Source organism: Neovison vison, chromosome 2, assembly GCF_020171115.1.
Source record: "Neovison vison isolate M4711 chromosome 2, ASM_NN_V1, whole genome shotgun sequence".
In the NCBI taxonomy this organism is placed as follows: Eukaryota; Metazoa; Chordata; class Mammalia; order Carnivora; family Mustelidae; genus Neogale; species Neogale vison.
Window position 1 is genome coordinate 188,093,329 of NC_058092.1, and position 22,066 is coordinate 188,115,394.

The 22,066-nt window shown below is 35.2% G+C and overlaps 1 protein-coding gene across 3 annotated transcripts in view; it reads left to right on the forward strand.

The window, feature by feature from the left end:
- Positions 1-22,066, forward strand: part of ADK (adenosine kinase) — a 555,049-nt gene that overhangs the window by 253,582 nt on the left and 279,401 nt on the right. For all 3 annotated transcript variants that reach the window (XM_044239872.1, XM_044239870.1, XM_044239871.1), the window contains 2 exons: positions 7,922-8,094; positions 18,155-18,263. In XM_044239872.1, the coding sequence (XP_044095807.1) occupies positions 7,922-8,094; positions 18,155-18,263 (282 nt within the window). The remainder of the gene's footprint in view (positions 1-7,921; positions 8,095-18,154; positions 18,264-22,066) is intronic.

Genomic DNA, 22,066 nt, shown 5'->3' on the forward strand with positions numbered 1-22,066 from the left:
TCTCACTGTGGTTTAATTTGCTTTTCTCTAATGATTAGCAGTATTGAGCATCACTTCATATACCTGTTGGCCAATCATATATTTTCTTTAGAAAAATGTCTAATAAGGTCCTTTACCCATTTTGAATTTGATTATTTGGTTTTTTGCTATTAAGTTTTATGGGTTCTTTATATGTTTTGGATATTAAGCCCTTATCAGATATGTGGTTTACAAATATTTTTTCCCATTCTATAGGTTGTCTTTTCACTTTGTTGATTATTGGTTTTGCAATGCAGAAGATTTTTAGTTTGATGTAGTCCCACTTGTTTATTTTTTATATTGTTGCTTGTGCTTTAGTTGTGATTTCCAAAAAATTATTTCTAAGACCCATGTCAAGGAAGTTTTTTTTTTTTTTACCTATGTTTGTTCAGAGTTTCATGACTGCAGGTCATAGATTCAAGTCTTTAATCCACTTCAAGTTAATTTTTTAGGTGGTGTAAGTTAGGGGATCAAGTTTCTTTCTTTTACATGTGAATAGCAAATTTTCTTAGCACCATTTGTTGAGAGACTTCCTTGTCAAATATTAGTTGGCTGTATATGTTTGTTTTTATTCTTGGGCTCTTGATTCTGTTCCATTGGTTTGTTTATCTGTTTTTATACCAGTACCATGCTGTTTTAATTACTATAACTTTAGAGAATACCTAAAATTAGAAAATGTGACACCTCCTGCTCTGTACGTCTTAGGATATTTTTTGGATATTTGGGGTCTTTTCTTGTTCCATCTAAATTTTAGGATTGTTTATTTCTGTAAAACAAAACAAAATGAAAAGGCCACTGGAAACTTGATAGGGATTGCATTGAACCCATAGATGGCGTTCGGTAGTATTGACATTTTAACAATATTCTTCTAATCCATGAATATGGGATATCTTTCTGTTTATTTGTGTCTTGTTGATTTCTTTCATCAATACCTTCTAGTTTTAAGAATAGAGATCTTGGAGTGCCTGGGTGGCTCAGTCATTGAGAATCTGCCTTTAGCTCAGGTTGGGATCCTGGGATCCTGGGATCCTGGGATCGAGCCCTGCATTGGGCTCCCTGCTTGATGGGAAGCCTGCTTTTCCCTCTCCCCCTTGCTTGTGTTTCTTCTCTGGCAGTTTCTTTCTGTCAAATAAATAAATAAAATCTTAAAAAAAAGAGAGAGAGAGAATAGAGATCTTGGGGTGTCCAGGTGGCTCAGTTGTTGGGCATCTGCCTTGGGTTCAGGTCACGGTCCCAGGGTCCTGGGATTGAGACGCTCGTTATTTTGCCTGCTCAGCGGGGAGCGTGCTTCTCCCTCTCCCACTCCCCCTGCTTGTGTTCCCTCTGTCACCACATCTTTCTCTGTCAAGTAAATAAATAAAATCTTTAAAAAAAAGAATAGGGGCACCTGGGTGGCTCAGTGGGTTAAAGCATCTGCCTTCAGCTCAGGTCATGATCCCAGGGTCCTGGGATCGAGCCCCGCATCCGGCTCTCTGCTCAGCGTGGAGCCTGCTTCCTCCTCTCTCTCTGCCTGCTTCTCTGCCTACTTGTGATCTCTGTCAAATAAATAAATAAAATCTTTAAAAAAAAGAATAGATATTTAACCTCCTTGATTAATTTTTCCCAAGTATTTTATTGGTTATTTGCTAGTATTATAAATGGAACTGATTTTTAAAATTCTTTTTCATTTTTCCCTTCCTTCTCCTAATGTCCTCCATGCTGTTCCTTAATGTTCCACAAATAAGTGTACTGTATGATGACAAACAGAACACACACAACACACACACACAAATTCTTTTTCAGAGAATTTGTTGTTAATGTATAGAAATACCACTGATTTTTTGTATGTTTATTTTGTATCTTACAACCTTACTGAATTGATTAGTTCTAGCTTTTTTAAAATTGATTTTCTATATATAAAATCACATCAACTGCAAATAGAGATGATTTTACTTCTTCCTTCCTAACAATGATGCCTTTTCTTTTTCTTGACTGATTGCTCTAGCTGGGATTTTTAGTACTGTATTAAGTAGTGGTGAAGAGTGGGCATTCTTGTCTTGTTCTCAAGAACAAGAGAAAAAGCTTTTAATCTTTCAACATTGAGTAGGTTTTTAGCTTTGGGCTTATTGTATATGGCCTTTATATTGTTCTTGAGATACGTTTTGTATACCTAGTTAAGTGTTTTCATCATGAACAGATGTTAAATTTTGTCGATATGTGGCCTTTATATTGTTGTTGAGAGATGTTTTTTATATTTAGTTAAGTGTTTTTATTATTAACAGATTTTAAGTTTTTTCAAATGCTTTTTCTGTGTCTATTAAGATGATCATATGATTTTTTTTTTCTTTCATTCTATCATTTGTGTTTATTAGACCATCATTGCATTCTTGGGATAAATCCCACTTGATCATGGTAAGTGATCTTTTAAAGTGGTGTTGGATTCGGTTTGTTAGTATTTGGTTGAGAATTTTTGTACCTATATTCATCAGGAGATTAGCCTGCCATTATTTCCCCTGAGTAGTGTCCTTATTTGGCTTTTGTTGCAGGATAATGCCTGACTTATAAAGCAAATTTTAAAGTGTTCCCTGCTCTTCAGTTTTTTTTGGAAGAGTTTGAGAGAGATTAATGTTAATTCTATTTAAAACTTTGGTAAAATTTACCACTGAGGTCATCTGGCCCTGGGATTTTCTTCATTTAGAGAGTTTTTGATTCAATCTTTAATAGTAATTGGTCTATTTGGATTTTGTATTTCATCCTTATTCGGTCTTGGTAAATTATATGTTCTAAGAATTTTTCATTCCTTTTATAGGTTGTCCAGTTCATTGGCATATAATTGTTCATAGTAGCCTCTTATGATCCTTTCTATTTCTGTGGTATCCGTTGTAATGCCTCCTTTTTTTGTTTATAATTTTGATGATTTGTATTTTTTTTCCCTCTCCCTTTGGTTAGTCTAGCTAAGGATTATGAATTTTGCTTATCTTTTCAAAGAATCACGCTTCTGTTTGGTTAATCATTTCTATTGTTTTCTTAACAATAAAATAATTATGCCTGCTTTAATCTGTATTATTTCCTTCCTTTATCTACCTTTGGACTATTTGTCCTTTTTCTAGTTTCAGAAGGCATAATGTTTGATTGTTAATTCAGGATCTTTCTTGCTTATTTGTGTAAGCAGTTATTAATATAAACTTCCCTGTTAGAATTGCTTTTGCTGCATTCCCCAAATTCTGGTATGTTGTTTTGCCATTTTCATTTGCCTCAAGACAATTTTTTTGTTCCCCTTTAATTTCTTCTTTGATCCATTGGATTTTCAGGAGAGTGTTGTTTAATTTCCTTGTATTTGTGAATTTTCCAGCTATCCTCTTGTTGATTTCTGGTTTCAAGCCATTGTAGTCAAAGAAGATACTTGGTATGATTTCAGTCTTAATGAATTCACGAAGATTTGTTTTGTGGTGTATCATATGAACTAGCCTAGAAATGCACTCGAGAAGAATGTGTATTCTGCTGCTGTTGGATAGAATGTTCTGTATATGTCTGTTAGGTCCATTTGGTCTATAGTTTTGTTGAAATATGCTGTTACATTATTCTCATTCTTCCATTCTCTGATTCTCTATCTGGATGATCTGGATGATTCATTGTTAAGAGTGGGATATTAATGCCCCTAACTATTATTGTTTTTCATTACTCCTTTAAGCTGTGTTTCTTTCTTATATATTTAGGTGCTCCAGCATTGGGTACATAAATATTTACAATTGTTAAACCTTATGGATGGATTAGCCCCTTGATCATTATATAAGGACTTTATTTCTTTGTACCATTTTTAGTTTAAAGTCTATTTTGTCTCATATTAGCATATGAGTCTGCTTTGTTGTGGTTACCATTTCCAGGAAATCCCTTTTTCTTCCCTTCACTCTCAACCTCTATGTGTATTTAAGGCTGAAGTGAGGCTCTTATAGGCAGCATCTTGTTGTATCTTTGTGTTTGTTTGTTTCAAACATTCTTTGTCTTTGCAGTGGAGAATTTAATCTGTTTATATTTAAAATACAGTATTACCCAACACCCCCCCAGCCCCAGTTTCAGTTACCTACAGTCAATGATGGTGTGAATGCAGGTGATCCTTTTCCTGTCATACCACCAGAATATCAGTAGTAGCATAATGCTATGTGTCACAGTGTCTTTGCTATTCACCTTAATCTCATCATCTAGGCATTTCATCATCACTTATCATCCCAAGAAGGACAAGTAATGTGTAGTAAGATACTTTGAGAGAGAGAAAGCATATTCACATAAATATTGTCATAGTATATTGTTACAATTTTTCTATTTTATTATTAGTTATTGTTAATCTCTTACTGTGTGTAATTTAGAAATAAACTTTATAATAGATATGTATCTGTAGGAAAAAATCATAATGTATACGGGGATCAGTACTATCAGCAGTATCAGGCATCTACTGGGGATCTGGGAACATATCTTCTGAGATAAGGGGAGACTACTGTAATAAGGGGAGACTACTGTAATTATCAATAGGTAAGGACTTACTGTTGCCATTTTGTTAATTGCTTCTTGATTGTTTTGTAGTTGTTTTATAGTTGTTCCTTATTTCTTACCCTGTGGTGATTTTTCATGTTTTGATGCCTTTCAGTAACAATATGCTTTGACTTTTTTTTTTAATTATGTTATTTTGTGTAATTGCTACAGATTTTTCCCTTGTGGTTACCATGAAGCTTACATAAACTATGTTAAAATTATAGCACTCTATTTAAGCTGACAACAACTTAACTTCATTGGAATTCTTAAATTTTACACTTTTAATTCTCTTCCCCCTCACACTTTAGTTTATTGCTGTTGTGATTTGTGTATTTTTATATTGTGTAACTAATTACAGATTATTGTGTTCATGGTTATTTTTACTACATTCATGTTTTAAACTTAAACAAGTTCTAAGTGAATTATGCACCACAGTTACCATATACAGAATCTAATTTTGATGGCATATTTACCATTACTTTCCACTCAAAGAACTCCATTTAGCATTTCTTTCTTTTTTTTTTTTTAAGATTTTATTTATTTATTTGACAGAGAGAGACACAGGGAGAGAGGGAACACAAACAGGGAGAGTAGGGAGGAAGAAGCAGGCGTCCCACTGAGCAGGGAGCCCAATGGTGGGCTTGATCCCAGGACCCTGGGATCATGACCTAAGCCCAAGGCAGCCGCTTAAGGACTGAGCCACCCAGGCGCCCCCCATTTAGCATTTCTTATAAGCTAGGTCTAGTGGTAATGAACTCCCTCAGCTTTTGTTTGTTTGGGAAAGTCTTTATCCTTCCATTTCTGAAGAACAGCTTTGCTGGATATAGAATTCTTGATTAACAGCTTTTTTTTTTTCTTTTAATACTTTGAATTTTCATTTTATTTTCTCCTGGCCTATAAAATTTCTGTTGAGAAATCCCCCCATAATCATATGGGGATTTTCTTGCATATAACTTCTCTCTTTTCTTTTGCTGCTCTTAAAATTCTTTCTTTGTCTTTAACTTTTGACAATTTAATTGTATCTCAGTGTAGCTGTATTCATATTCAACCTATTTGGCTTCATGAATCTGGATGTCCATTTCTATTTCTGTGTTCAAGAAGTTTTCAGCCATTACTGCTTTAACTATACTTTCTGTCTTTTTTCTCTTCTCCTTCTGCATTCTCATGTGAATATTAGTTCCTTTCTTTTCTTTTTCTTTGGGGGGGAGGGGAAGAGAAAAAGGGAGAGAAAAAGAATCTTAAGCATGCTCCATGTAATCTCACAACCCTGGGATCATGATCTGAGCTGAAATCAAGAGTTGGACACTCAAACAACTGTGCCAAGCAGGCGCTCAGTTATATAAGTTTTCTTCATGCTTTCATTTTTTTCTTTCTTTTGCTATTCTGAATCAATAATTTCATATATTCTATCCTCCAAAATTTTTTGGTTTTTGTTCCTTACATTAATACATTGAAAAGTAAAGTATACGAAAGTTATTTACACTTTTTCTATTGAATTATGTTACAATTTTATATTTTCTTTGATTTCTTTGTTTCTGTGGATTGAACTTTATCATGTTTTTCCAAATGCATTTAAAATTCAGATTGAATTACATTTTCAAAAAAGCATTTCAGAAGGCTACTTTTTTATGTGTAGCAGCACATTCAGAGGCATCTTTCTTATGTTTAAGTTTCTTTATTCCTTTCCAACGCACCCTGATAGAAAACCATTTTTCTTTAGTTCATGGTTTATTCTCTGTTTCTTTTTACATAATAAGGAAACAATATAAATTCTAAGAGTATGTGTATGTACTAAAAGGATATATGATTTTAATTCTCATTGTCTCTTAAAACATACATGTACACATACACACTTTTGAACTCATCCTTTTTTTAATGTTCAGAAAAGAATTACTCTATATGTATACATGGATTTTGTATAGATTTTATATACTGACAGTTACTCTATATAAATGGATCGATTACTCTGTAGAGCTCATCCTTGTTTGATTGTTTTTTAAGTTTCTGTGTGATGTTCCATTGATGGGGATTTATCAGTTTATTCAATCAGTCTTCTATGGATGGGCATTTAGGTTGTTTCTAACATTTTGGTATTACAAATGATGCCTCAATGACTACTTGTGCAAATGTTGTTTCATATTTGTGGACATGTATCTTCAGAACAAATCCCTGGACAATTTTTGTATATTTATCTTACAGTTTTCTTTTTACTTTGTCTCTTCATCCTTTTAACTCTCAAATATACATGCATTTCTTTTATACTTTAAGTATTTGAGAGTGTGGTAAGATTTTGATGTCTTTTGACTTACTATATGGGGTATTTTGCTCATACAGGTTTTAGAAACAAAATAGATGACAGTTTTAGAATAGCTAATATAAGTATTAGAAATCTCAGGAATTTGAGATAATTATGAAAGATAATAGTTCATTGTATATTTTATTTTATTTATTTATTTTTTTTTAGATTTTATTTATTTATTTGACAGAGAGAAATCACAAGTAGATGGAGAGGTAGGCAGAGAGAGAGAGAGAGAGGGAAGCAGGCTCCCCGCTGTGCAGAGAGCCCGATGCGGGGCTCGATCCCAGGACCCTGAGATCATGACCTGAGCCGAAGGCAGCGGCTTAACCCACTGAGCCACCCAGGCGCCCCTCATTGTATATTTTAAAATATACATTTTGAAAGCAATTCATTGTCAATTTATAGCAAGGAAATTAAAGTGAGACTACTGAAAGACTGATATATTAGAATTTTTAATACTTTTTGAATTTTTAGAACAATTTATTAGACTTAATCATAGTTTAGTTTAATTTATACATAAATTACAACAAATAGGAAAATAATAGTGACCGCCACAGCTAGCATATATCATTTACTTTGTCCTGGATACTGTGCTCAACACTGCACATACATTAACTTATTTAGTTTAAGTCTCAACAACCTCTTGAGGTATATTTATATATTTTTCCCTTTATAGGTGAAGAAAATGAGGTATAGAAATGTTAAGTTACATGCTCTTACTCATACATGTAAGAATTAGCACAGGCAAGATTTGAACCCAGACAGTCTTCAGTATTAATTCTGGGCTTTCAATGACAATGCTACTCTACTTCTCCTAGGACTCACTGTTATTTTTCTGTATCAAGCTAGCATTGACCTAGAGTCTCTATGAGTAGATTCTGAGTTCTTAACCCCACTATGCTCAATTTCTCTCCCTGGAAGTAGTATAATAAGATTTTATGTGGTTGTTATACCAAATTTGTTATCATAAGCATTAGTACAGAATTGGAATTCCATTCATAATAGCCACAGCATCTAACAAAGCATCCCTTTTATGCCACCATTCTATGTGTACCATATTTCTAAGCCATTAAAATTATTTATGTTCCTGTTTTTCAGTGGATGATTCAGCAGCCATACAAAGCAGCAACATTTTTTGGATGCATTGGGACAGACACATTTGGAGAGATCTTGAAGAAAAAAGCTGCTGAAGCCCATGTGGATGCTCATTACTATGAGCAAAATGAGCAAACAACAGGAACTTGCGCTGTGTGCGTCACTGGTAGCAACAGGTCAGTGTAATTCCAAGGGAAGGTTTGTACTAACTGGATATTTTTTTTCCAATTTATTTATTTTCAGAAAAACAGTATTCATTATTTTTTCACCACACCCAGTGCTCCATGCAAGCCGTGCCCTCTATAATACCCACCACCTGGTACCCCAACCTCCCACCCCCCCACCACTTCAAACCCCTCAGATTGTTTTTCAGAGTCCATAGTCTCTCATGGTTCACCTCCCCTTCCAATTTACCCAAAAGCACATACCCTCCCCAATGTCCATAACCCTACTAACTGGATATTTAAACCATCACAAAATCTGAATTCCAATCTGAATTTGGAATTTAGATCTCATGGTTTTAATTGCTATCAGTGTTTTAATAACTCCTCTTATATCATTTTTCTTAATTAAAAAAAATACCCTTGTTGTACCTACTTTTGTATTCATGAGGCATGTGGGATGAAAGTTTTGAGATTATCTATCCCAGTCTCTAATTTTTATAAGAAGGATCAGAAAAGGAAAATAAGGAAAACATTTTATTCATTGTCTTATATTTTCTTGCTGAAACTGGAATGAAAAAAATGCTCTTTTTACCGTACCCTGAGATTGGAATATTCAGCTACATAGACAGATAAATGCATGTATTTTGTAACATATATAAAATACTACATTATGTTCAGTGTCGGATGAATTAGGTCATGTAAAGCATTTCTGGCAAATAGTCATCTATCCATATCAAACAGCTTCAGTCATGGGTAAGGCACCACTTAAAAAACAATTCATTACATTTCTGTATAATTTTACTTTTTAGAAAATTCTTTCTATGAACTTGAAATTTGTGTCTCAGGACTTTCTGTACATTGGTTGTATTCTTGCCTTTTGCAGCCATGTGGCGGTTTTTCTTCAGTTCATACTATGTTGCTCATCAGCATATCCTTTTTTCTCCTTTGCAAGGGAAAAACAAAATAACTTTTCTAGCTATTATATTATGAAAATCAGCAACGGTATCTCTTTCTAACTAGTGATTCACTAGAAATTTTACTTTTCTTACACCTAAAAATATTTAGTGTATCCTCTCCTCCATTCTCTGTCTCCTTCCTTGTCCTTTCCCTTTTTCTTTCCTTATTTCCTTCCTTCTCTTCTCCTTGCTCCCTTCCTCTTTCTTAGTTTGCTTACTCCTTGACCTTTGGCAGATGTATGGTAAGGACCTGACACTCTTCTGGCCAGTAGTCATTAAATAGCTAAAATATAGCTTCTAAAAATAATTAGGGTACCAAAGCCATTTTTAAACCTTTCCTGTGATTTTTTTGTGTGTGTATAGAACGTTATCATTTAAGGTTTTAATAAATAAAACCATTTGTTGTTCAAACATTGAAATACACTTATTTAGACCTGCCTTTTCAGTTTTCCTAAAACCAACAATATGCAGATACCCTTTTCTCATTTGTGAGAAATAGGTCAAGTTTTCTTCTACTACCACTCACTACTGTAAAATTGCTAAATTATTTTTTGTGCTAAATTGCTATTTTTAAAGAGCACTTATGATAATATTAAGTATCCCAGATGTCAAAAGCTTAATTAATATTATGGCTATGGTGCTCATTAATGTTCAGATAATATTGAAAGTCAGAAACTGGGGGGAAACTCCCACTATCAAATTCATTATCAATTAAATTATAGAACCTAATAGATTTGGATAAATTGTTTTAGATAAAGCTTATAACTCTTACTACTACTATCCAAAACCACTATCCAAAAGAATTGAGATAATGCAGTATTCTTCTTCTTTTTTTTTTTAATTTTTTATTTTTTATAAACATGTATTTTTATCCCCAGGGGTACAGGTCTGTGAATCGCCAGGTTTGCACACTTCACAGCACTCACCAAAGCACATACCCTCCCCAATGTCCATAACCCCACCCCTCTTTTCCCAACCCCCCTCCCCCAGCAACCCATAGTTTCTTTTGTGAGCTTAAGAGTCACTTATGGTGGGGCGCCTGGGTGGCTCAGTGGGTTAAGCCGCTGCCTTCGGCTCAGGTCATGATCTCGGGGTCCTGGGATCGAGTCCCACATCGGGCTCTCTGCTTGGCAGGGAGCCTGCTTCCTCCTCTCTCTCTGCCTGCCTGTCTGCCTACTTATGATCACTCTCTGTCAAATAAATAAATAAATAAAATCTTTAAAAAAAAAAAAATCACTTATGGTTTGTCTCCCTCCCTATCCCATCTTGTTTCATTTATTCTTCTCCTACCCACTTAAGCCCCCATGTTGCATCACCACTTCCTCATATCAGGGAGATCATATGATAGTTGTCTTTCTCTGCTTGACTTATTTCGCTAAGCATGATACGCTCTAGTTCCATCCATGTTGTTGCAAATGGCAAGATTTCATTTCTTTTGATGGCTGCATAGTATTCCATTGTGTATATATACCACATCTTCTTGATCCATTCATCTGTTGATGGACATCTAGGTTCTTTCCATAGTTTGGCTATTGTGGACATTGCTGCTATAAACATTCGGGTGCACGTGCCCCTTTGGATCACTACGTTTATATCTTTTTTTTTTTTTTTTTAATTTATTTGAGAGAGAGAGACCACAGGTAGGCAGAGAGGCAGGCAGAGAGTGAGAGAGGAGGAAGCAGGCTCCCTGCTGAGCAGAGAGCCTGATGCGGGACTCGATCTCAGGACCCTGAGATCATGACCTGAGCCGAAGGCAGCGGCTTAACCCACTGAGCCACCCAGGCGCCCCACTACGTTTGCATCTTTAGGGTAAATACCCAGTAGTGCTATTGCTGGGTCATAGGGCAGTTCTATTTTCAACATTTTGAGGAACCTCCATGCTGTTTTCCAGAGTGGTTGCACCAGCTTGCATCCCACCAGCAGTGTAGGAGGGTTCCCCTTTCTCTGCATCCTCGCCAGCATCTGTCATTTCCTGACTTGTTGATTTTAGCCATTCTGACTGGTGTGAGGTGATATCTCATTGTGGTTTTGATTTGTATTTCCCTGATGCCGAGTGATATGGAGCACTTTTTCATGTGTCTGTTGGCCATCTGGATGTCTTCTTTGCAGAAACGTCTGTTCATGTCCTCTGCCCATTTCTTGATTGGATTATTTGTTCTTTGGGTGTTGAGTTTGTTAAGTTCTTTATAGATTTTGGACACTACTCCTTTATCTGATACGTCGTTTGCAAATATCTTCTTCCATTCTGTCAGTTGTCTTTTGATTTTGTTAACTGTTTCCTTTGCTGTGCAAAAGCTTTTGATCTTGATGAAATCCCAATAGTTCATTTTTGCCCTTGTTTCCCTTGCCTTTGGCGATGTTCCTAGGAAGATATTGCTGCGGCTGAGGTCGAAGAGGTTGCTGCCTGTGTTCTCCTCAAGGATTTTGATGGATTCCTTTCTCACATTGAGGTCCTTCATCCATTTTGAGTCTATTTTTGTGTGTGGTGTAAGGAAATGGTCCAATTTCATTTTTCTGCATGTGGCTGTCCAATTTTCCCAACACCATTTATTGAAGAGGCTGTCTTTTTTCCAGTGGACATTCTTTCCAGCTTTGTCGAAGATTAGTTGACCATAGAGTTGAGGGTCTATTTCTGGGCTCTCTATTCTGTTCCATTGATCTATGTGTCTGTTTTTGTGCCAGTACCATGCTGTCTTGATGATGACAGCTTTGTAATAGAGCTTGAAGTCCGGAATTGTGATGCCACCAACTTTGGCTTTCTTTTTCAATATCCCTTTGGCTATTCGAGGTCTTTATGGTTCCATATAAATTTTAGGATTATTTGTTCCATTTCTTTGAAAAAGATGGATGGTACTTTGATAGGAATTGCATTAAATGTGTAGATTGCTTTAGGTAGCATAGACATTTTCACAGTATTTATTCTTCCAATCCAGGAGCATGGCACATTTTTCCATTTCTTTGTGTCTTCCTCAGTTTCTTTCATGAGTACTTTATAGTTTTCTGGGTATAGATACTGTACCTCTTTGGTTAGGTTTATTCCTAGGTATCTTATGGTTTGGGGTGCAATTGTAAATGGGATTGACTCCTTAATTTCTCTTTCTTCTGTCTTGTTGTTGGTGTAGAGAAATGCAACTGATTTCTGTGCATTGATTTTATATCCTGACACTTCACACTGAATTCCTGTACAAGTTCTAGCAGTTTTGGAGTGGAGTCTTTTGGGTTTTCCACATATAGTATCATATCATCTGCGAAGAGTGATAATTTGACTTCTTCTTTGCCGATTTGGATGCCTTTAATTTCCTTTTGTTGTCTGATTGCTGAGGCTAGGACTTCTAGTACTATGTTGAATAGCAGTGGTGATAATGGACATCCCTGCCGTGTTCCTGACCTTAGCGGAAAAGCTTTCAGTTTTTCTCCATTGAGAATGATATTTGCGGTGGGTTTTTCATAGATGGCTTTGATGATATTGAGGTATGCGCCCTCTATCCCTACACTTCGAAGAGTTTTGATCAGGAAGGGATGCTGTACTTTGTCAAATGCTTTTTCAGCATCTATTGAGAGTATCATATGGTTCTTGTTCTTTCTTTTATTGATGTGTTGTATCACATTGACTGATTTGCGGATGTTGAACCAACCTTGCAGCCCTGGAATAAATCCCACTTGGTCGTGGTGAATAATCCTTTTTCTTTTTTTTAAAGATTTTATTTATTTCATTTGACAGAGAGATCACAAGTAGGCAGAGAGGCAGGCAGAGGCAGAGGGGGAAGCAGGCTCCCCGCTGAGCAGAGGGCCCGATGCGGGGCTCGATCCCAGGACACTGAGATCATGACCTGAGCCGAAGGCAGCGGCTTAATCCACTTAGCCACCCAGGCGCCCCGTGAATAATCCTTTTAATGTACTGTTGAATCCTATTGGCTAGTATTTTGGTGAGAATTTTTGCATCTGTGTTCATCAAGTTTATTGGTCTATAGCTCTCTTTTTTGATGGGATCCTTGTCTGGTTTGGGGATCAAGGTGATACTGGCCTCATAAAATGAGTTTGGAAGTTTTCCTTCCATTTCTATTTTTTGGAACAGTTTCAGGAGAATAGGAATTAGTTCTTCTTTAAATGTTTGGTAGAATTCCCCCGGGAAGCCGTCTGGCCCTGGGCTTTTGTTTGTTGGAGATTTTTAATGACTGTTTCAATCTCCTTACTGGTTATGGGTCTGTTCAGGCTTTCTATTTCTTCCTGGTTCAGTTGTGGTAGTTTATATGTTTCTAGGAATGCATCCATTTCTTCCAGATTGTCAAATTTGTTGGCGTAGAGTTGCTTATAGTATGTTCTTATAATAGTTTATGTTTCTTTGGTGTTAGTTGTGATCTCTCCTCTTTCATTCATGATTTTATTTATTTGGGTCCTTTCTCTTTTCTTCTTGATAAGTCTAGCCAGGGGTTTATCAATTTTATTAATTCTTTCAAAGAACCAGCTCCTAGTTTCGTTGATTTGCTCTATTGTTTTTTTGGTTTCTATTTCATTGATTTCTGCTCTGATCTTTATGATTTCTCTTCTCCTGCTGGGCTTAGGATTTCTTTCTTGTTCTTTCGCCAGCTCCTTTAGGTGTAGGGTTAGGTTGTGTACCTGAGACCTTTCTTGTTTCTTGAGAAAGGCTTGTACCGCTATATATTTTCCTCTCAAGACTGCTTTTGTTGTGTCCCACAGATTTTGAACCGTTGTATTTTCATTATCATTTGTTTCCATGATTTTTTTCAATTCTTCCTTATTTTCCCGGTTGACCCATTCATTCTTTAGAAGGATGCTGTTTAGTCTCCATATATTTGGGTTCTTTCCAAACTTCCTCTTGTGGTTGAGTTCTAGCTTCAGAGCATTGTGGTCTGAAAATATGCAGGGAATGATCCCAATCTTTTGATACCGGTTGAGTCCTGATTTAGAAACGAGGATGTGATCTATTCTGGAGAATGTTCCATGCGCACTAGAGAAGAATGTGTATTCTGTTGCTTTGGGATGAAATGTTCTAAATATATCTGTGATGTCCATCTGGTCCAGTGTGTCGTTTAAAGCCTTTATTCCTTTGCTGATCTTTTGCTTGGATGATCTGTCCATTTCAGTGAGAGGAGTGTTAAAGTCTCCTACTATTATTGTATTATTGTTGATGTGTTTCTTTGATTCTGTTATTAATTGGTTTATATAGTTGGCTGCTCCCACATTGGGGGCATAGATATTTAAAATTGTTAGATCTTCTTGTTGGACAGACCCTTTGAGTATGACATAGTGTCCTTCCTCATCTCTTATTATAGTCTTTGGCTTAAAATCTAATTGATCTGATATAAGGATTGCCACTCCTTCTTTCTTCTGATGTCCATTAGCATGGTAAATTCTTTTCCACCCCCTCACTCTAAATCTGGGGGTGTCTTCAGGCTTAAAATGAGTTTCTTGGAGGCAACATATAGATGGGTTTTGTTTTTTTATCCATTCTGATACCCTGTGTCTTTTGATTGGGGCATTTAGCCCATTAACATTCAGGGTAACTATTGAGAGATGTGAATTTAGTGCCATTATATTGCCTGTAAGGTGACTGTTACTGTATATTGTCTCTGTTCCTTACTGATCTACCACTTGTAGGCTCTCTCTTTGCTTAGAGGACCCCTTTCAATATTTCCTGTAGAGCTGGTTTGGTGTTTGCAAATTCTTTCAGTTTTTGTTTGTCCTGGAAGCTTTTAATCTCTCCTTCTATTTTCATTGATAACCTAGCTGGATATAGTATTCTTGGCTGCATGTTTTTCTCATTTAGTGCTCTGAAAATATCATGCCAGCTCTTTCTGGCCTGCCAGGTCTCTGTGGATAAGTCAGCTGCCAATCTAATATTTTTACCATTGTATGTTACAGACTTCTTTTCCCGGGCTGCTTTCAGGATTTTCCCTTTGTCACTAAGACTTGTAAATTTTACTATTAGGTGATGGGGTGTGGGCCTATTCTTATTGATTTTGAGGGGCATTCTCTGAACCTCCTGAATTTTGATGCTCGTTCCTTTTGCCATATTGGGGAAATTCTCCCCAATAATTCTCTCCAGTATACCTTCTGCTCCCCTCTCTCTTTCTTCTTCTTCTGGAATCCCAATTATTCTAATGTTGTTTCATCTTATGGTGTCACTTATCTCTCGAATAAGTGGTCCAGTAGCTGTTTGTCCCTCTTTTGCTCAGCTTCTTTATTCTCTATCATTTGGTCTTCTAGATCGCTAATTCTTTCTTCTGCCTCATTTATCCTAGCAGTGAGAGCCTCCATTTTTGATTGCACCTCATTAATAGCTTTTTTGATTTCAACTTGGTAAGATTTTAGTTCTTTTATTTCTCCAGATAGGGCTTTTATATCTCCCATGAGGGTTTCTCTAATATCTTCCATGCCTTTTTCGAGCCCAGCTAGAACCTTGAGAATTGTCATTCTGAACTCTAGATCTGACATATTACCAATGTGTGTATTGATTAGGTCCCTAGCCATCGGTACTGCCTCTTGTTCTTTTTTTTGTGGTGAATTTTTCCGCCTTGTCATTTTGTCCAGATAAGAGTATATGAAGGAGCAAGTAAAATACTAAAAGGGTGGCAACAACCCCAGGAAAATATGCTTTAACCAAATCAGAAGAGATCCCAAATCGTGAGGGGGGAGAAAGGGGATAAAAAGAGGTTCAAAAAGAAAGAATGAAAAAAAAGAAAAGAAAAGAATTTAAAAAAAGGAAAACGAATAAAGAAAAATATAAAAAAGAAAAAATATATATATTAGATAAACTAGTTAAAAAACGTTAAAAAAGAAAAGGGTAAAAGTTAAAAAAATTTAGCAGAAGAAGAGAAAAAAAATGAAAAAGAAAAAAATTAAATTAACTGCAAGAATAAAAAAATCACAGGGAGAAAGCCATGAGTTCCGTGCTTTGCTTTCTCCTCCTCTGGAATTCTGCTGCTCTCCTTGGTATTGAAACTGCACTCCTTGGTAGGTGAACTTGGTCTTGGCTGGATTTCTTGTTGATCTTCTGGGGGAGGGGCCTGGTGTAGTGATTCTCAAGTGTCTTTGCCCCAGGCGGAATTGCACCGCCCTTACCAGGGGCCGGGCTGAGTAATCCGCTAGGGTTTGCTTTCAGGAGCTTTTGTTCCCTGAGCGCTTTCCGTAGAGTTCCGGAGGACGGGAATACAAATGGTGGCCTCCTGGTCTCCAGCCCAGAGGAGCTGAGAGCCTGGGGCCCCATTCTTCAGTGCGCCCTTAGAGAACAGCACCCAGTTTCTCCCGTCTGCGTGACCTCCAGCCGCTCTCCGAGCTCACCAAGCCTGAGGCCGGTTCAAGGTAACCCCGAGCTGCGAGCTTACTGTCGGCTCTGTCTCTGTAGCCGGCTTTCCCGTTCCAGTACCCGCAGGCTCTGCGACACTCAGACACCCACGATCCTTCTGTGACCCTGCGGGACCTGAGGCCACGCTGACCCCGCGTGGGCTTCGCCCCGGTTTAGCCTCTGGAGCGATGTCCCTCAGCGGAACAGACTTTCAAAAGTCCTGATTTTGTGCTCCGTTGCTCCGCCGCTTGCTGGAACCGGCCCCTTCCCCCAGGGTCTGTCTTCCCATCGCTTTGGATTCACTTCTCCGCCAGTCCTACCTTTCAGAAAGTGGTTGTTTTTCTGTTTCCAGAATTGCTGTTCTTCTCTTCGATCTGCCGATGGATTTGCAGGTGTTTGCAATCTTTAGATAAGCTATCTAGCTGATCTCCTGCTAGCTGAAGTAGCCTCAGCCTGCTACTTCTCCGCCATCTTGACTCCTCCCCTGCAGTATTCTTCTTAATTCAGGTTCTCACTCTCCAAACTCTAACCACATTCATTTGGATAGGGAGAATACTTATATTTTGGAGAAACAGTGTAGTTTACTATCAAAGAGTACTTTTATTATCAAAATACAATTTAGTAACTGGTAGCAGAAGTGTTTATTTTTTATGTTTATATATAACCATTTCAGTCAAAATTTTGCTAAGGTCATGATCACTGACCTTTTATAAATTAGGACTAATTATTCTTAACATGGTAATATAGTAATACTTTTGTATAAATTTACTGATTTATATTGTTCTTATTAATCATTTAATGGAGCATAAATTGAATTGATATCCTTCAGTAGTCAGTTGGCATATGGATGAGTAGAAATATGTTTTGGAAGAGAATCAATTTTTTTTTCCTTAACAGAGGAACTGATCATATTATAAAAATCTCAAGTGATGAAATGATGTATCCATTTTTTAACCATAACTATTCCTTTTGACTAGAAAGAATAAAAAAATGGCCAGTTATTTTCTAATTTCTGGGTCAGAATGAGAAAAAATATTTTTATTAATTTGTATTTAACATAAATAATTATTTTATTAACTTTAATTGTTGGGAAATAACAAAAATTACTATCTGGCATTTGTAGCAAGATTTTAAATGCAGTATCCTGCTTAGATTTTTCAGCTGCAAAACTGGACCAGTATAGGGAATTTTCAAATATAGAAACCAAGTTTACTCCAGTCTTTAAAATGTATTGGTTTGCTAATTAATACCTCATAGTAAATAGTACCTACATTTATAGGTGTGTTTATGAAATTAACCCCGTACTTGGCTTTTAAAGCACTAGAGTAAATAATCAATGTACATAGTATGTTGATACTTAAAAACTGAAGTATTTAGTTTTATATGTGTATGTATGTGTATATACCTTTTTTGCACAAATTTTTTTTGCATAACAACATAGTTTAATTTCTTAACTGTATTTTAAACTATCAAAAGTGGAAAATAGATAATCCTATCATTTTAGTACCAAAGGAAACATAATTTCTATTTTCTTAAAATACCAGGTGGTATTTAGAGCAAGGATTAATATCTCTTTATCTCAAAGGCAATGTAGAAGTCTCAGAAAGTGCTCAAAACAAATTAATTTTATTTATATTTATTAATATCAGTGGATATTGGATATCCACTGGATATCCATAGCAATTTTGAAAAGTTAAGAATTAAAATGTAAAACAGAATTTGCAGAAAGTATTGCTAATTAATTATATAAAAGTACATGACAACTTTAGCTGTAGTATTAAAGCCTACTTGTGTTTTGTTGTTGTTTTAGGTCCCTTGTGGCTAATCTTGCTGCTGCCAATTGTTATAAAAAGGAAAAACATCTTGATATGGAGAAAAACTGGACATTGGTAGAAAAAGCAAGAGTTTATTATATAGCAGTAAGTATTTACCTAATTCAAATTTCTGGTACATATTTATACTTAATTATGGTTTGTTTTAGTGGATTTACATTTTTAAATAATTATCTTTTACTTATTCTGCAAATTATTTATAGCATATGTTAGGATCTCTATTACAAGTACAGAACAAAAACATTATCATTCTATGGTAACATTATTTGTATTACTTAACATTTAGTCCTGCCTCTTTCTGGTTTCATTATACATAGATATTTCTTAACTATGTATCATATTCCATATTAAGTCAAAAGATCTTAATATCTTTTGAAATAATTCTACAAATTTACATTTTGGATTTTTAGGCTGCTTGTTGTGAATGATGCATGCATTGTGTGGGAAAATATTGGTGGTATAAATATGCACTGCAAACAGTTTGAGCTTATTTGCCTAAAAAATCTTAATTGCTGTTTATTCCATAGTAATTACCATGACATGTTTTAATTTAATATTTCAGTAACATTGATTGTGACAAATCTCTTAAATCTAGGAATAAGGGCAGCATGTAATTTGAATTATTAAATATTCTGACATAAAAATAATTGGCTCAAGAATTCACTTCTAAAATAAGATGGTACTAAAAATCCTCCTGAATTAATCACGTCATGAATACCTTGTTTTTATTTAATATGATTTAAATGTGGATGATCACAGATAAGTAGATACCCATGAAAAATTAAAAGTAGCTCATATGCATATAATATATGGTTTTGATATAACAGCTGCTGCCTTTCACTACCTGAGCTGTGAAACAGCTGCAAAGACGTGTAAAAAATTGATTATCCAGTAGGAGCATGTTTATTGAAAGTATAATTATTTCTTTCAGTCTAGTGTTAATGTCTCCTACAGCATGTTTATGTTCACTGCTTTAGGCTTTACAAGGTTATTATTGATTCTTCTGAATGGCAAATCCTGCCCCTCTTTTAATGTCAAGTAAGTGCTTACATTGAGAGGATTCTGTAGAGGAAAGTCATGTTAACTCTTTAGGCAGTATGTGAGAAATATTTTAAAAAATAAAAAAATATTCCTTCTTGATTATCTTCTATTCTTCTCTAAATGGTCTGATATTTTTGTTAGTATCTTGGGAGCATGTTTTTGTAGTACAATTCTTTAGCGGGGGTTTGTGTGCTCTTTCAAACCATTGTACATTTGAAAGTCTGATTTTCTTAAAACACATGGTTTAAAATTTGACATTATTTAGTTATTTATATTGGCTATAAAGTATGACAATATATTATGGTAGAAAACTACATTTACCAGGCAATTATATTTCTACTTAGATATGTGGCTTTTAGACTCCAAATTATGAGTGGAAACACTCCATTTTAACAGTTATGTGTATGTAACACTGGCCAAACCTGGATAAATGGAATTTTTATAGGAGTATAGACCCAATCTGCAAACAACTTGGAGTTTTAACAATTATGTACTATAATGTCTAGCCATCTTTGGGTAAATTGGAATTTTTATAATAGTATTAACTATTTATACAAGTCCAGTTTTATTATATGAGATGGAGAGTGATCATTTTGGGTCAAATTAATAAAGAAAATTGAATTATTTTTGAAACTTGTCAAAAAACAGAAACAAATATCAAAATGAATTCCAGCTGATATCTCTGAGTTGTTAGCTCTTAGTTTCTATTTCAGCAGTTTCATAAAAAGAATGGTCTTTTACATTGCCAGGTAAATCAATAGTTTGTGGAGTTTGGCTATTTTAAAATAGTTCTGAAAATTATAGTCATATGGGATACCTTGGGTGCTATATATTCTACAACTATTTATTTTGCTGTTAACTAAGAGCATAATTCTTAGTCATTAAAATCTTTGAAATCTCTTCTGAAATGTAGAATTTCAGAAATGTAGTATTTGTACAATGATATTCTGCCATTCTTGTATTATTTTTTAATTAGGTTTGTTTTAAAGTTCCAAGTTTTTATTTAAATTCTAGCTAGTTTACTATATAGTGTAATATTAGTTTCAGGAGTAGGATTATTGGTTCATCACTTACATACAACACCTACATACAACACCTCTGCATTCTTTTAAACCATTAATTTCCTTTGAGGTTAGAACATCTCGTGTAGTCTTTTCTTAGCATATGCTCAAACCACAAGTTTAGATTGAGTAAATAGATCAATACTTACCTCAACAAATTAGCTGGGCTCTTTCATATTGGTTCTGTAGAGACAGCAATCTTATCACATTATCATTATCAACTACTGAGGTTTAACAAGTTGAAATTCTGGAAGCTCTTTAATTTCAAAATTTCTTGGTCTGAGGAAGCAGCTCAGTATATCTGTTCAACAAATTTCCATAATTAAGACCCCCTGTCTGCATTATGTAAACCAGATCTACATACTCAGCTCTTCTTCCCACTATTCCATAAATTAATAATGGTCGTGAGCATTGAGAAAATCCAAACCTTTGATCATTTTCTCTGTCACATAATTTAGTATATCTGCAATGCAGAGTTCACATCAAAAACTTGGTGATAAACAACTGAAATTGAATGTGCATATACCAGCATTTTCTTTTGCTTTAAATAAGTGTTTACATCTTCTTTTACCTTCACCTCCTCTGAACTTTAAAACAAATTCCCGAACTCCTTGTTAGTATGTGATAAAGGATTACCAGTTATGGTGATAGCTAATTATATTTTTGAAAAAATAAATTTCAGGTACTCTTCATTTTAGCATTAGGATTTAAATATTTGCATTCTGTTCTATAACCATAATACTTACAATTTTGTTTCTACATTTAAATGAGTTAAATGGTTAACCACCGCCAATTTATTTTATCCTGTCTTCCCATTCCCTTATTGTTTATTTTGAATATCCCTCATTTGACTGTATTTTGTCACCTTTTTCCCCCAAGGAAGGACTCAGAGCTTCTCTTTTCTTGAGGTTTTATTTACTTCTTGTAGCTTTATACAAAAATGACAATTTGTTTGGTGTAATAGTTTGTGAAACAAAGTACTACTTTGTAAATATTGCTTCATTTTCTAACAACCTTTTATGGGAAGCCTGAGCCCAGGTTGATTTTTATTTCTGTTCTTTATTATTTCCTCATTTCTGCTTACCTGAGATTTAATTTGCTCATCTTCTACACCTTATCCTTCATCCTTGCCCCTCATTCCTGTTCCACCTGTGCTTTGTTTCTTAAGGTGGAAGAATAATTTATTGATTTGAGTGAGACTTTTCTACTATAGACATTTAGTGCTATAAATTTCTCTGTATGCATTAATTTGGCTACCTCCCACAAATTTTGTTAGGTCATGTTTTCATTTTCATCCAGCTTATAAAATTTTCTACTTTCACTTTTTTCTTGGGCTCATGAGTTATTTAGAGGCATGTTGTCTATTTTCTAAATATGGAGATTTCCCAGATATCTTCCTTTTACTACTATTATGAATTTGTATATTCTTCTTTGTAGTTCTATCAGATTTTTCTTCAGTGTGTTTAATGGTGTGTTTAAAGATGTAGAATTGATTATATGACCCACTTGTCATTTTGAAATATTTGTTCCTGCTGTTATACTTTGGCCCCATGACTATTTTGTCAATATTCTGATATTAACATAGCCAATCCAACTTTTTTTTACTATTGATATAGTTGGTATATTTTTTCTACCCTTTTACTAATTATTTAACTAGTAAAAGTAATATAAATAAAGACGTGTAATAATATGTCTTTATTTTTAAAGTGCATCTCTTATAAACAACATATCATTGGATCTTAATTTTTGTCCGGCCTAAAAGTATTTACCTTTTATGTGGGATTTTTT